This window comes from Dendronephthya gigantea, unplaced genomic scaffold (assembly GCF_004324835.1).
Source record: "Dendronephthya gigantea isolate DGI-Jeju-01 unplaced genomic scaffold, DenGig_1.0 000642F, whole genome shotgun sequence".
NCBI lineage: Eukaryota > Metazoa > Cnidaria > Anthozoa > Malacalcyonacea > Nephtheidae > Dendronephthya > Dendronephthya gigantea.
Window position 1 is genome coordinate 14,262 of NW_021163652.1, and position 15,565 is coordinate 29,826.

The following is a 15,565-nucleotide window of genomic DNA, read 5'->3' on the forward strand; positions in this document are numbered from 1 at the left end:
TTTGTCCTGACGTTCCGATTGGTCCAGCCTACGATGGCGTGCTTCGTTCGTTTCAACTTCGCTCATATAAATTGTGCCTTTGTGCAAGGCCAGAGCCATTTGCCATGGTTCCTTTCTCTCATAAGGGGTACACAGGAGCTTGGTCATGTGTCCTCTCCATGTGATAAAATCTGTATGCAGACTAATTGAGAAGTGAGAGTATACTAACTTATGGGTTACGTAACATGGTATTAACAGAATAGATCTTTTTCATAATGACCTCAAACGCTGAAACTCTGTGATGTTACACAAAGTTTGATTGGCCCGATAGTTTTGAGGAGCCAGTCAAATTTCGTGTAACATCAGACTTTCCGCGTTTGACGTCATTATAAGAAAGGTCTATACCCCCAGTCTAAAGACTAAAGTTGACGAAAACTGATACAATTATACGAGACTGCCTTTACAATTTTCATCAACTTTTGTCACTTTAATAATTTTAATATAGCAAGTCTTTTATACCTGCCGTCGTTTTTCGAGGTATTTCCACTCAATGCAAACTTCTCAGGGTGCTTTTTAACCCACGTTAACATGTCATCCAGTCTATCTTTCTTATCTTCGTCTCTGCGTATAAAATCCTCATATCCCACTCCTAGATCAAAGTTCACAAATTCTGGTGGGTTGTAATACCTTAGCCGACTGTCGTTGTCCAGAAATCTTCGTTGCTCGTCTAAAGAGAAGCAACCCACTTGCTTCGGTTGTCGGAAATAAGGACATTCTCCCTCGAATTTGTCCACAGGAAGAACACTAAACTTTGACAAAAGCCTGTTTTCGGCAGACATTTTGTTTCGTTTAGACTTTAGAGTTCTCACTCCCCCCTGCCAAAAAGACTTGTCGTGTTCGGACCGTTGAACTCAAAACAGCTGGAACGCTATCTACCATCAAAATACCCAAAATTGTCGGAGCAAAATTTTAACCCAAAAACAAGCGCGTTTTATATCGACCATGGTCGAGTCGGTCGGAAAACGGCTTATTCGACCGCGGTCGAGTCCGCCGGAAAGCGGCGTTCGGCCATGGTTCAATGTGCCGAAAAATGGCTTACTCGATCATAGTCGAGTGCGCCGGAAAACAGCTTATTCGACCATGGTCGAGTCCGCAGGAAAACGGCGTATACTAAAACAAAATAAACAAAACATTTTAATAAAAAATGTTTTCAAAACATTTTCAAAAACACTAAATACGACCATGGTGTCACGATTACAGAGAACTTTGTGTAAGCTATAATATGCTGCCGACCAGTTGTGGAGGATCTAATGCCGAGCACTCAAATTATTCATCCTGTAGTACACAATACAGCTCTTATATGCCAGAAAACGATATTCTTCGTTGTGGAGATACGACGGTCGTCATCGGCATCGCAAACAAGGCAGGATTTAAAGATGCGATATCAAGAAACACCTTTGTTTTCCAGAACTGTCATCAGTGTACAAAGGATCTAACCAGCGAATGCAATGGTGCTTTGAACTGCCTGACCAAAATAGCTTGGCGACGACAAGTATACACAGTGTGTGTTAAACCAACGACGGCGTTCAACGTCCGCAGTACAAAAGTTACTGTTCTTAACTCCACTAACTATTTAATCATCGAAGCCAAACTGCCTAAAGACGGCCGCGCAAAGTCGGTTTCCTGGTGTCAAGAGTATAAAGACTTATGTAAAAGCTACAATAAAAGACCTTTAGCCTGTCAAAACAACTATCAAGAATGCACCAGAAAATATGCTGCTGAAGACTTCAAGTTTTCGTGTGATACAAAAACCATCTCAAATATCGCCTTACAGGCTGGATACTCTAAGGCAGACCAAAGCAACACGTTCATCTTAAACAATTGTGAGAGTTGTTCAAAAGAGCTGGCATCATCTGGGTGTGATGCATCATTATCCTGTGTTAATTCAAACCCTACTGATTATGTCTACGCAATTTGCACAGACGAAACGTTAAATTTCAAAATAATGGATTCACAGAAAATCTCCATCTCTGGCGATGTCTACACAGTCGTATCAGCGTTACAACCCGAGCGTAGATCGTCGACGTGGTGTCGGGATTATACGGAGCTCTGTCATGCTATTGGGCAAAGTCCTGTTGCTCTTCACTCTGGTGTGGTAACCGAATCTCTTCTTCAATGTCGTGATGAGCACGATGCTGTTATACAGAAATCTGAATTTGATGTGATACATCACATTGCTCAGCAGACAGGCTACAACGAGGCTGCATATGGAAACACATTTGCATTCAAAGATTGCTCGCAGGAAAGCTGTCAAAGTAGCCCGTTTTCATACAACTGCAGTGATTCATTGCTTTGCCTCAACAGCGAATCTCAGAAGATTCACGGACTGTGTGTTGAGAACACTCCCACTTCAAACTTCTATGTCCTTGAAAACAAGACAGTGATTTCAAATGACACGATGTATGCAGTCGTGAAAGTCCGCATTCCAGAGCACCGTTTATCGAGATTTGAAAGCTGGTGTCGTGACTACGAACGGTTATGCCATGCGCATAACCTGAGGCCTTTAACTGACCAATCACATCGTGAATGCAGTATAGAGTACTCCAGTATTTATGATCTAGAGAGATCCAGCACTCTCTCCTTGCTAAATGTTGTCCATCTTGCTGGTTTTCAGAACGCGACTAAAAATGATATTTATTCTCTACGAGCATGCAGCTCTCAGAATTGTAGCAGAGTTTTCAAGACGCCACATTGTGAATCGTGTTTAGCCAATCAGCGCAGAGTATTCTACGCAATATGTGCTTCATTGGATGAAGAAGTGAAGACGAATTTTGAAACCCAACAGGTACGGAATGTCTGGCTTGAGGCGTCATTTTTGGTCGCTCAAGTCAAAATCCCTTTACACAAACAATCAAAAACTGAAAATTGGTGTCAAGAATACAAAATGTTCTGCAAAAGTTATTCACGCCAACCTTACGCGTCAAGACAAATTTCTACGAAATTGGATGCGTGTTCTTGGAAATATAACGCAACAACTTATGACAGGGTTATTTTGCCTGGATCGATCGTGGAACGAGCTGGATTTAACGTTTCTTCCTCTGGATGTGTGTCGGGGCTACATGATTGTGCATATTGCGGAACACAGCTAGATCGTGTGAAATGTCCGTTTGAAAATTGCCAGGCTGCTCTGGATATGCGTCAAGACTTTTATATCATCTGCACTTGAGTTACGAGAAACTATGTTTATATATTAGCAAAGTGTTTTAAATAGTTTGCACACAGTGTATCCCTCATATATATCATATTTAGATATCATTATATGCATGCATGTATTTAATATATTAGATTAAAACATATGTTCACTCTTAGAGTTGTTTTGACTGCAATGAACTATGATAGTCTTTCTTCATCATTTGAACATGCATGACTATTCAATATATATCTATTATATTTTAATCATGCACTCACTACCCAATATACTTTAAACTTTTAGAAACTTATCAATACGATAGAATGTAGTCAGGCTGTACACATTCTGAATTAATCTTGTTCAAAGCACGTGCACTTACAACTACGGTAGAATATATATCTTATTAATTAATAAAAATCTAATTCTCACTTGTGTTACTCAACTTATTGTAATGCAACGGCTCAGAGAAAAGTGGTGCAGGCAAAAAGAATATCAATGCGAAACACTCTCCAGTTCTAGTGAAGAAGTGAACGGCAGAAAAGCGGCATTTTGGTCCCCGAACGAGAATTTTGCCCCAGGTCCTCAAAATTCTCTGGGCGACCCTGAGAAAACGCTTTGATGCATGCTTTACGCAATTGAGGAGCCCTGCGCTAAAGAAATGCCACGGGCCCCGCAAAAGGTTAATCCGGCCCTGTTGTGAATGTATGTTAGGCACATGTAGGCGTTAATTAATATCTGCGCATGTTCGAAGCAAACTATGGGGGGCGGGGGAGTTTATTGTATTTCTTTTTGAAAAGACATCGTTTGCGGCTGGACGCGACAACTTCTTCTGTAGATTTAATATAGCTACCAAATGCTATACCTAAATTCCGACCAGGAAACTAATTTTGAATCCGCTCTGTTTAAAGAAATGTGTAAGTATTGGAGATCGTAAAAACTAGGACAACTCCATTACACCCTGAATCAGATAGAATGGTGGAAAAGTACAATCGTACAGTGAAATATCAACTATCATTGTTCGTAAAAGAACATCGACGAGACTAGGACGAACATATTCCTCTACTGTTAATGAAATATCGAACTGCTGTTCATTCATGGATAAAATTCACCCCGGCTAAAAGTATTTGGGACATGCATGAGACAAGAATCCCCGCTTTCATAAATATCTGATTACCTGTTAGTAAAGCAATTATATAACTCACTTTTACCATCAGTTGATTTGGATTTCCACGCCAAGTTGCGATAACACACGTTCATTCATTAAGCCTGATTCTCATATTGAATCTTTGTTATTTTGTATGCTGAATCTTCTTCGTTAAAGACCACAAACAATACATCGCCGACCGTCGGTGACATATGAGAATCAGGCTTTAATGATGCTTCATCGCCGATGACAAGGTTAGGCCAGAAGTGAGCATCTCCTTGCACAACTGAGCCATGTGCAAAATGCTACACGTCGTGCTGGATCACGTGGGACTTTGACATTTTTGTTGGATTACGCCAAAGCACTGACTCTTGGATTTTGTTGAAAGGATTGTCGTACTTTGGTGATGTTTTTTTACGATGCTTGCTCTCATACAGAAAGTCCAGCATTCCGATTTAAGCTAGTAGCTTGTGTCAAGTATAGCAACTGTTTTGACAACGTTAGACAAGCCACAGTGGACTTAATTCTTATCTTCTAGGACTCCAGCACCACGAGGCTAGGTTGTTCAGCTGCGAACTGCCCAGCAACCATGATAAAGCATAAATTCAAATCCACATTTCAGTAATAGCGAATAAATGTTTGCCACGGAGAACTGACTTTACAGTCATTTCGTTTTAATACACTTGAGATTTGATCGTTTCCAATTGTTAAAAGTTTATTACACCGTCATTCATATAAGTGGATAGCAGCTAAATTGGAACGAAATGCTATAGCCAGCATTGTTAACTTTTTATTTCATCTGTAATATCCGCTGTATTTCCATAAAAAGTTGTTTAATTCTCACTTTCCTCACGCGGTGACATTATTTGGGACGCTCTGTATATACGTCCAATGCTGCACGATATTAATTATGTACCAGATGAAATATCAGCATTTTATGAAGATGCTCCTCCCTTATCTCACGTGGCCTTTCAGCAATCTTGATTTAGAGCGAATGTTAGTGCAGTCTTCTGGTCAAATGCACTTCCTGTTCAATGCTTCTTTCGACTTCTCTCGACGATTTGCCAATCTCTACAGCTCTTCTTTGTGATGCCCTGATCCACGATCGCTCATCATAAGATTTCTTACTGTTTTCGTTATAATCTGTTAAAACACAACAGTAACTAGTGAAAACGTACAACGGCACTTAAACAAGAAATTATTGGTCTAATTGAAAAATGGACGCTGCCAAAAAAATGAACACTACCGAAAAAAAGAACGCTACCGAAAAAACGAACGCTACCGAAAAAATGGACGCCGTCGCAATTTAGCGAAACGAAAAGCCATATCAACAAACAAGAAAGTACTAGTGGCATATTTCAGCATACCTTCCGCCGTTAACAGGGGACCTTAAGTTTAGAGAAATGAACGCTACCGCAATTTAGCGAAACGAAAAGCCATATCAACAAACAGGAAAGTACTAGTGGCATATTTCAGCATACCTTCCGCCGTTAACAGGGGACTGATACGTTTGGAGAAATGAACGCTGCCGCAATTTAGCGAAACGAAAAGCCATATTAACAAACAAGAAAGTACTAGTGGCATATTTCAGCATACCTTCCGCCGTTAACAGGGGACCTTAAGTTTAGAGAAATGAACGCTGCCGAAAAAATGGACGCTACCGAAAAAACGAACGCTACCGAAAAATTGACGCTGCCGAAAAAATGAACGCTACCGAAAAAATTAACGCTACCGAAAAAATGAACGCTACCGAAAAAATGAACGCTACCGAAAAAATGAACGCTACTGAAAAAATGGACGCTAACGAAAAAATGGACGCTACCAAAAAAATGAACGCTGCCGAAAAAATGGACGCTACCGAAAAAATGGACGCTACCGAAAAAATGAACGCTACCGAAAAAATGGACGCTGCCGAAAAAATGGACGCTGTCGCAATTTAGCGAAACGAAAAGCCATATCAACAAACAGGAAAGTACTAGTAGCATATTTCAGCATACCTTCCGCCGTTAACAGGGGACTGATACGTTTGGAGAAATGAACGTTGCCGCAATTTAGCGCGAAACGAAAAGCCATATCAACAAACAGGAAAGTACTAGTAGCATATTTCAGCATACCTTCCGCCGTTAACAGGGGACTGATACGTTTGGAGAAATGAACGTTGCCGCAATTTAGCGAAACGAAAAGCCATATCAACAAACAGGAAAGTACTAGTAGCATATTTCAGCATACCTTCCGCCGTTAACAGGGGACTGATACGTTTGGAGAAATGAACGTTGCCGCAATTTAGCGAAACGAAAAGCCATATCAACAAACAGGAAAGTACTAGTAGCATATTTCAGCATACCTTCCGCCGTTAACAGGGGACTGATACGTTTGGAGAAATGAACGTTGCCGCAATTTAGCGAAACGAAAAGCCATATCAACAAACAGGAAAGTACTAGTAGCATATTTCAGCATACCTTCCGCCGTTAACAGGGGACTGATACGTTTGGAGAAATGAACGTTGCCGCAATTTAGCGAAACGAAAAGCCATATCAACAAACAGGAAAGTACTAGTAGCATATTTCAGCATACCTTCCGCCGTTAACAGGGGACTGATACGTTTGGAGAAATGAACGTTGCCGCAATTTAGCGAAACGAAAAGCCATATCAACAAACAGGAAAGTACTAGTAGCATATTTCAGCATACCTTCCGCCGTTAACAGGGGACTGATACGTTTGGAGAAATGAACGTTGCCGCAATTTAGCGAAACGAAAAGCCATATCAACAAACAGGAAAGTACTAGTAGCATATTTCAGCATACCTTCCGCCGTTAACAGGGGACTTATACGTTTGGAGAAATGAACGCTGCCGAAAAAATGGACGCTACCGAAAAAACGAACGCTACCGAAAAATGAACGCTACCGAAAAAATTAACGCTACCGAAAAAATGGACGCTACCGAAAAAATGAACGCTGCCGAAAAAATGGACGCTACCGAAAAAATGGACGCTACCGAAAAAATGAACGCTACCGAAAAAATGGACGCTGCCGAAAAAATGGACGCTGTCGCAATTTAGCGAAACGAAAAGCCATATCAACAAACAGGAAAGTACTAGTAGCATATTTCAGCATACCTTCCGCCGTTAACAGGGGACTGATACGTTTGGAGAAATGAACGTTGCCGCAATTTAGCGAAACGAAAAGCCATATCAACAAACAGGAAAGTACTAGTAGCATATTTCAGCATACCTTCCGCCGTTAACAGGGGACTGATACGTTTGGAGAAATGAACGTTGCCGCAATTTAGCGAAACGAAAAGCCATATCAACAAACAGGAAAGTACTAGTAGCATATTTCAGCATACCTTCCGCCGTTAACAGGGGACTGATACGTTTGGAGAAATGAACGTTGCCGCAATTTAGCGAAACGAAAAGCCATATCAACAAACAGGAAAGTACTAGTAGCATATTTCAGCATACCTTCCGCCGTTAACAGGGGACTGATACGTTTGGAGAAATGAACGTTGCCGCAATTTAGCGAAACGAAAAGCCATATCAACAAACAGGAAAGTACTAGTAGCATATTTCAGCATACCTTCCGCCGTTAACAGGGGACTGATACGTTTGGAGAAATGAACGTTGCCGCAATTTAGCGAAACGAAAAGCCATATCAACAAACAGGAAAGTACTAGTAGCATATTTCAGCATACCTTCCGCCGTTAACAGGGGACTGATACGTTTGGAGAAATGAACGTTGCCGCAATTTAGCGAAACGAAAAGCCATATTAACAAACAAGAAAGTACTAGTGGCATATTTCAGCATACCTTCCGCCGTTAACAGGGGACTTATACGTTTGGAGAAATGAACGCTGCCGCAATTTAGCGAAACGAAAAGCCATATTAACAAACAAGAAAGTACTAGTGGCATATTTCAGCATACCTTCCGCCGTTAACAGGGGACTGATACGTTTGGAGAAATGAACGCTGCCGCAATTTAGCGAAACGAAAAGCCATATTAACAAACAAGAAAGTACTAGTGGCATATTTCAGCATACCTTCCGCCGTTAACAGGGGACCTTAAGTGTAGAGAAATGAACGCTGCCGAAAAAATGGACGCTACCGAAAAAATGGACGCTACCGAAAAAATGGACGCTGCCGAAAAAATGGACGCTGTCGCAATTTAGCGAAACGAAAAGCCATATCAACAAACAGGAAAGTACTAGTAGCATATTTCAGCATACCTTCCGCCGTTAACAGGGGACTGATACGTTTGGAGAAATGAACGTTGCCGCAATTTAGCGAAACGAAAAGCCATATCAACAAACAGGAAAGTACTAGTAGCATATTTCAGCATACCTTCCGCCGTTAACAGGGGACTGATACGTTTGGAGAAATGAACGTTGCCGCAATTTAGCGAAACGAAAAGCCATATCAACAAACAGGAAAGTACTAGTAGCATATTTCAGCATACCTTCCGCCGTTAACAGGGGACTGATACGTTTGGAGAAATGAACGTTGCCGCAATTTAGCGAAACGAAAAGCCATATCAACAAACAGGAAAGTACTAGTAGCATATTTCAGCATACCTTCCGCCGTTAACAGGGACTGATACGTTTGGAGAAATGAACGTTGCCGCAATTTAGCGAAACGAAAAGCCATATAAAAGTACTAGTAGCATATTTCAGCATACCTTCCGCCGTTAACAGGGGACTGATACGTTTGGAGAAATGAACGTTGCCGCAATTTAGCGAAACGAAAAGCCATATCAACAAACAGGAAAGTACTAGTAGCATATTTCAGCATACCTTCCGCCGTTAACAGGGGACTGATACGTTTGGAGAAATGAACGTTGCCGCAATTTAGCGAAACGAAAAGCCATATTAACAAACAAGAAAGTACTAGTGGCATATTTCAGCATACCTTCCGCCGTTAACAGGGGACTTATACGTTTGGAGAAATGAACGCTGCCGCAATTTAGCGAAACGAAAAGCCATATTAACAAACAAGAAAGTACTAGTGGCATATTTCAGCATACCTTCCGCCGTTAACAGGGGACTGATACGTTTGGAGAAATGAACGCTGCCGCAATTTAGCGAAACGAAAAGCCATATTAACAAACAAGAAAGTACTAGTGGCATATTTCAGCATACCTTCCGCCGTTAACAGGGGACTTATACGTTTGGAGAAATGAACGCTGCCGCAATTTAGCGAAACGAAAAGCCATATTAACAAACAAGAAAGTACTAGTGGCATATTTCAGCATACCTTCCGCCGTTAACAGGGGACCTTAAGTGTAGAGAAATGAACGCTGCCGAAAAAATGGACGCTACCGAAAAAATGGACGCTACCGAAAAATTGACGCTACCGAAAAAATTAACGCTACCAAAAAAATGAACGCTACCGAAAAAATGGACGCTACCGAAAAAATGGACGCTACCGAAAAAATGGACGCTGCCGAAAAAATGAACGCTGCCGAAAAAATGAACGCTGCCGAAAAAATGACGCTACCGAAAAAATGACGCTACCGAAAAAATTGACGCTGCCGGAAAGAGAAACGAAAGGTATAGAATGAACCATATTGCATGAAATATTGTAAATGCACTTATCTTTCCATTGTTTCTTTCGACATTTGCCAAGAGTGATTTGTGTTGATATGTCCCACAGTTGCTCATCATGAGGATCCGCTTCAGTTTTTGGCCTTGTAACTTGTGCACATTTGAACAGTAATCTGTCAGAACATTACGTATATTTATTAAAAAATATGTCATAGTCTAAAATCGAATGGCATGCAGAACCACGCGGGACACCGCGCGAGTCACAGTTAGAATGCGATTAGAATACAATTAGAATGCCTTCTTCTTCGTCGAACGCAATTATGGCAGCCATGTTGAATACCGCACGCTAAGTTTTTAGGCCTGCATATTGTATCATTTTTATATAATTTTTTTATATTAGATTTTGAGAAATATAATAACTTGCTTTGGATTTTGCATGCCAGCTAGTTCCTGGCGCGCTGGCCAATTTTTAGTTGGTCATAAATGCAAACTAATGTGTAATAAGTGATGTAAATGTTTGTTTTATTTCAAATGCATTTTTTCAATTCAAGTATTTTCAATCAAAATTGTTTAATCAATAAAATCAGGGCATCAGACTACTCTCAATCATTTCTTTCTCGGCTTTACACCAAATATATACAACCACGAAATAAAATTCTACAATTCATTAGCGTCTTTTTCGCCAGAAATTCTTTTGTAAGAATTATTTAATGCGAAGCACTTTCGTCGCTTCACTAGTCACTACATGCGGTACATTTATCGATGTCTTTTACGAAAAATAACAGGAAGAAAAAACCATTTCATATTTTACTAATGAAGTACGAGAAAAGGAAATGTAAATACATAATAAAGCACGAAACTTTTACCTTTTTTTGAGCAAGGTAGTGATGAATTTAAAACTCCTTCTATGCACTTGACTTTTTCAGTCTTGAATACAGCCTTGGTAAGCGATATATTTTGCTCGCTATAAGCCTAAAACGACAGAAATTAACAGCTATTGTAAAGCATTTCAACCTAAATCACACACAGAATATCATATCCAAGCATTTCTTGCCAATAACAAAAAATATTGCTGAAGATTAACGTCGCAAGTTTTTCAACACGGGCGAAGGCGCGAAGCTAAAATATGGCCGAACACGAGCTCGAATTCAACACAGAAATTTAATCACTTTTAGGCCATGAATGTGGAGTACTTTACAATAAAACACAAGAATAAACATACCTCTTTTCGTTGTCAGGCTACCCAGTTTAAAAAACGAAATTTAATGTATTTATTAAACTTTTTACAGTAATTCTGTTCTCAAACGGCAAACCAGAGCGAAATACAACGTACGAAATTTTGAAAATGCCTCGCCCTCGTACTTGTCACATGACAACGAATCACTAATCCTATTGGACAAATTATCATATTGCTGGGACCGTTGTACAAAAGCTGGATTGTTGCGTTATCCATCGGATCACTTGCTTTTCAATCGCTCTAAGAATGGCATCATTATCATAGCACTATAAGTGCTCCAGAGTCTCCCCCCTGAAAATGGACGTTGCCTAGCACTAAGCTGAACGCAAAAATGCGTAAAACGGCGTTGAAATTTATGTGTAAAGCGCAGGAATACCGAATTAAAGCCTTTGGGAATTCAAAGTATATAGCTGATTGTGAATAATAAAAAACCACGTCAGTCTTAAAATTCTTTTAGCTTTACGAATTACGACAGTGTTCTGGGAATAGAACCCAGAAGCCAAAAACTCAATCACATGATTATCATGGCCCCAGACATGGACACTGTTTTTAAAGCCAAACGAAAAGGAGGGAAACCGGAGTGCCCGGTGAAAAACCCTCCAAAGGTAACCTGAATTCGCCGGAAAACGACTAACTCGACCATGGTCATATTCGCCGGAAAATGGCAAATACGACCATGGTCATATTCGCCGGAAAATGGTAAATACGACCATGGTAATATTCGCCGGAAAATGGCAAATACGACCATGGTCATATTCGCCGGAAAATGGCAAATACGACCATGGTCATATATTCGCCGGAAAATGGCAAATATACGACCATGGTCATATATTCGCTGGAAAATGGCAAATACGACCATGGTCATATATTCGCCGGAAAATGGCAAATATACGACCATGGTCATATATTCGCCGGAAAATGGCAAATACGACCATGGTCATATATTCGCCGGAAAATGGCAAATATACGACCATGGTCATATATTCGCCGGAAAATTGCAAATATACGACCATGGTCATATATTCGCTGGAAAATGGCAAATATACGACCATGGTCATATATTCGCCGGAAAATTGCAAATATACGACCATGGTCATATTCGCCGGAAAATGGCAAATACGACCATGGTCATATATTCGCCGGAAAATGGCAAATATACGACCATGGTCATATATTCGCCGGAAAATTGCAAATATACGACCATGGTCATATATTCGCTGGAAAATGGCAAATATACGACCATGGTCATATATTCGCCGGAAAATGACGAATACGACCATGGTCGATTTCGCCGGTAAATGGCAAATACGATCATGGTCGAGTCCGCCGGAAAACGGCCTATTCGACCATGGTCGAGTCGGCCGGAATACGGTTTTTCGACCATGGTCGAGTCCGCCTGAAAACGGCTTATTGTACCGTTTTCCGGCATTGCTAATATTCCAGTTACATCAAATGCATTTCAGCTTTATATAGCTCAGTGTTCCTGGAAATTTAATATGGCCGCCAATGCAAAAAAAAAATGGTGCAGTAAATGATCAACAATAAAAAAGTTTAGGAAATGTTTGGAGAAATGGTTATAGTGTAGCTTATCCTAGCCATACACGAGGTAAATGGCTACGAAATCGCAAAAGCGTCCTCTCTTTGGTAGCCTAGGTGATTCTGAAAATGGCACGGGCGATGTGAGTGTTGTTACGGTACACTACTGTTGCACTTTAATATGTTCCTTTTGTTAAAATTATGTTACTTTTCTAATGTCTCTTTGTTTTTTATGTCTTGACTAGTTTGGGGAAGATGAAGGAATTGAACTGGAAAATGTTCAGAAACTCAGGAACGAGGTATGCAAAGATAACTTTAAGATTGTGTGTTATTGTACCATTATTACATATTTTTAGACTATCTCGCTCGCTGTCCTTGCATTTAGCTGCAATACAGAGTGTGCATTTTCTAAGGTCTTATGCAAAGTTATCCTCTGGCCCTAAGCTGTTCGTTTAGTTTTGTGCCAAGGTTTCTGCATTGTGCAAAGATCATTGCATAGCTGCATGTGAGATTTGGCTGATTACGGTGTTAGTTTTGCAACATTTTGCAGTAACGTTTTAATTGGGGTCAATATTCATATATTCATCCCAGACCAGCACCCACAGTTGTTTTTCCTAGGAGGGAGATGAAACGATTGTTGGTCTGTCCTGTGACGAGGCATACAGACGTTTCTGCGGGATCATCCGTCATGAACTGACGGTGTTCAACCAGGCCAATAACATCGGACCATGGCGTGATTTTGTTAGAATGTTGGCAAACACTAGCGCAACTTTCAATTTTATATCTTTGGGTCTGGTTCTGCTTCAAATATTTCTCATAATTCTAGGCTATGCCTTCCAGGAGAGCAGGTAAAGAATGAATACAAATGTTCATCACTATCAGTAAACATTAAACCATTTTTTTATGTTGCTCATTTGACCTTTCTCAATGATGTCATGTGCGAAAAGTCAGATGTTACATAAAGTTTGATTGGCTTGTAAGTTTTGGAGCCATCATCAGCCTTTGATATTGTTACTGAGCTTGATATTGTTATGAGACAGCTCTAATGAATGGTACCATTCTCTGGCCATGTCATGTGGTGTTGCACTGAGTTTTCATTCAACCACACACTAGGAAGGCTTTGCCAATGGTGGAGCTATCTATAATTGTGGCCATAACTGCTCTGAATATTGTTCTTGGCGTGAGGGAAGAGAGGCTGAGGAAGACAGAACTATCAAAAAAGATTGCCAAGTTCTTGACACAATGCCAGGGTAAGTGAGATGTACAGAACAGTTTTGAGAAGGCTTTAGTGGGGTGTGCCAAAGTGAGAATAAGACATGAGCGATGCTTCATAGGATTCGTCTTAGTAGATGGTACATACTGGTTGATATCATAGCCTGAGAAAGAAATTTAGGAGCCCAGGGTGAAAATCAAGTTGGAAGGGTAGGCACTGTCTCAATTGTACCTTTGAGCCTTAGGGCGAATTTTCACTTTATTTTCCCGGGCCGCTATCTGAAAGACCATTGATGGTATAATAAGATACATAAAATATCCTGTTGTTATTCACATGGGCAGCATATAGATTGTCCTGTCCTTGGTCTGACGCTTCCTATCCACATCTTGCCACGCCCAGTACAGATTCCCTCTCATTAGTTTGGACCTACCGTAAGAACAGGCTTGTCAATGTGCCTGCAAACCTGCTGGTCGAGGGAGATGTGATTGTGTTGGGCCCTGGGCAGAAATGTCCTGCTAAAGTACAACTGGTGAGTGTAATGTGTGACAAGACTTGGGTGGGGAACGCCTGGATTGTACCTAATGGGGCAGGGGAGGGCTTACAGAATCTTCACACACCTAAATCACAAACAACAGGGACTAATCTGTCTCTATTTTATGCATCAATTAGAAATCTCCAAATGGTGAGAGAATTTTCGATGCAGGAGAAATATATCGTCCTGAGAATGAAGAACAGCAAGGTAAGCCATCGTTGCTACCATCAATCCAGTCAATTTTTCATTTCGGAAAGAAAGATGATTGAAAGAATTAAATTTATTGGATGATTTAGGATGGTGAAGGGTAGAATAAGAGGTTATATGATAAGATAGGGCATGGAAGAATATGATGGGATGTTTTAGGTTGAAATGTGGTGTTGGGTTATCATAGGATATATTCAGTGGTATATTGTGGGATAGTATGGGATATTGTATGTTAGAATGGGATATGATAGGATAGATAGGGATGTTGCATGGTAGTGTGGGATATTATAGGATGAAAGTGGTATGACACTGATCTTTTTCTTCAGCTGCAGAGCATTTAGAAAACGAAAGACTGTTTTCCTGTCAACCATGTCCGCGGCAAAAATTTACGGTTGTGGAAGCCCCGCTTGAGGGAAAATTGAGGTTCGTGTTGAAATTTAATCTTAGTTGTACTTGAATTTATATTCCTACTTGAGGTTAGTTGAACTTTGGTTCATCTTTTTCATATTAGAACCACATTCTACAGTTCTCAAAGAAGGCCAACAAGTCTGCTGGATAATGAACGATGTTACGTTATAAAACAAGTTCTGCAATTTCGAGTGATCCCGGTTTTTTGGTGCGTTTCAAAATAAGAGTATGAATTGTGCTGCATGGATGGCATTGGCCGATCCGATTGTAAGACTTTGACGTGTGCCTTTGGAGCTATTCTCTGCATTTATTCCTCTTTTTTCATTTCAGGGTTTATCTTTTCTTATCAATCTCATAAGGTTCCTTTTGTCGCGGGATGATTTTGGTTCGTGGTCGGAGATGATCTTTATACTACAAGTATGGAAATTAAATGTGATTTTTATTTAATCTAGGAAGAACAATATAGAACTGATAGAGCTATCCAGCATAAATAAAGTTAGTTTAGTTTAGGTTTCCTCCTGTAGTAACACTGGATCAATAAGAGATGATCCTTACTGGCCCTCTAGGAAGAGCAGTTTAGAAC

At 40.4% G+C, this 15,565-nt stretch overlaps 1 protein-coding gene and 1 long non-coding RNA gene across 2 annotated transcripts; one reads left to right on the plus strand and one right to left on the minus strand.

The window, feature by feature from the left end:
- Positions 1 to 9,778: 9,778 nt before the first annotated feature.
- On the minus strand, positions 9,779 to 11,161 carry LOC114544085. Its single transcript, XR_003690285.1, has 3 exons — positions 11,072 to 11,161; positions 10,716 to 10,821; positions 9,779 to 10,022 (listed from the first exon to the last, which is right to left on the minus strand). It is a non-coding gene; the product is annotated as an uncharacterized LOC114544085 (long non-coding RNA).
- A 1,414-nt stretch (positions 11,162 to 12,575) lies between these two features.
- LOC114544080 (transmembrane protein 94-like) lies at positions 12,576 to 15,190 on the plus strand (the record flags this gene model as incomplete). Its single annotated transcript, XM_028562822.1, has 8 exons — positions 12,576 to 12,765; positions 12,868 to 12,921; positions 13,241 to 13,470; positions 13,736 to 13,872; positions 14,177 to 14,364; positions 14,505 to 14,574; positions 14,901 to 14,997; positions 15,086 to 15,190. Coding segments are annotated over exons 1-8 (950 nt in total), but the record flags the coding sequence as incomplete, so codon positions are not given.
- Positions 15,191 to 15,565: the final 375 nt, after the last annotated feature.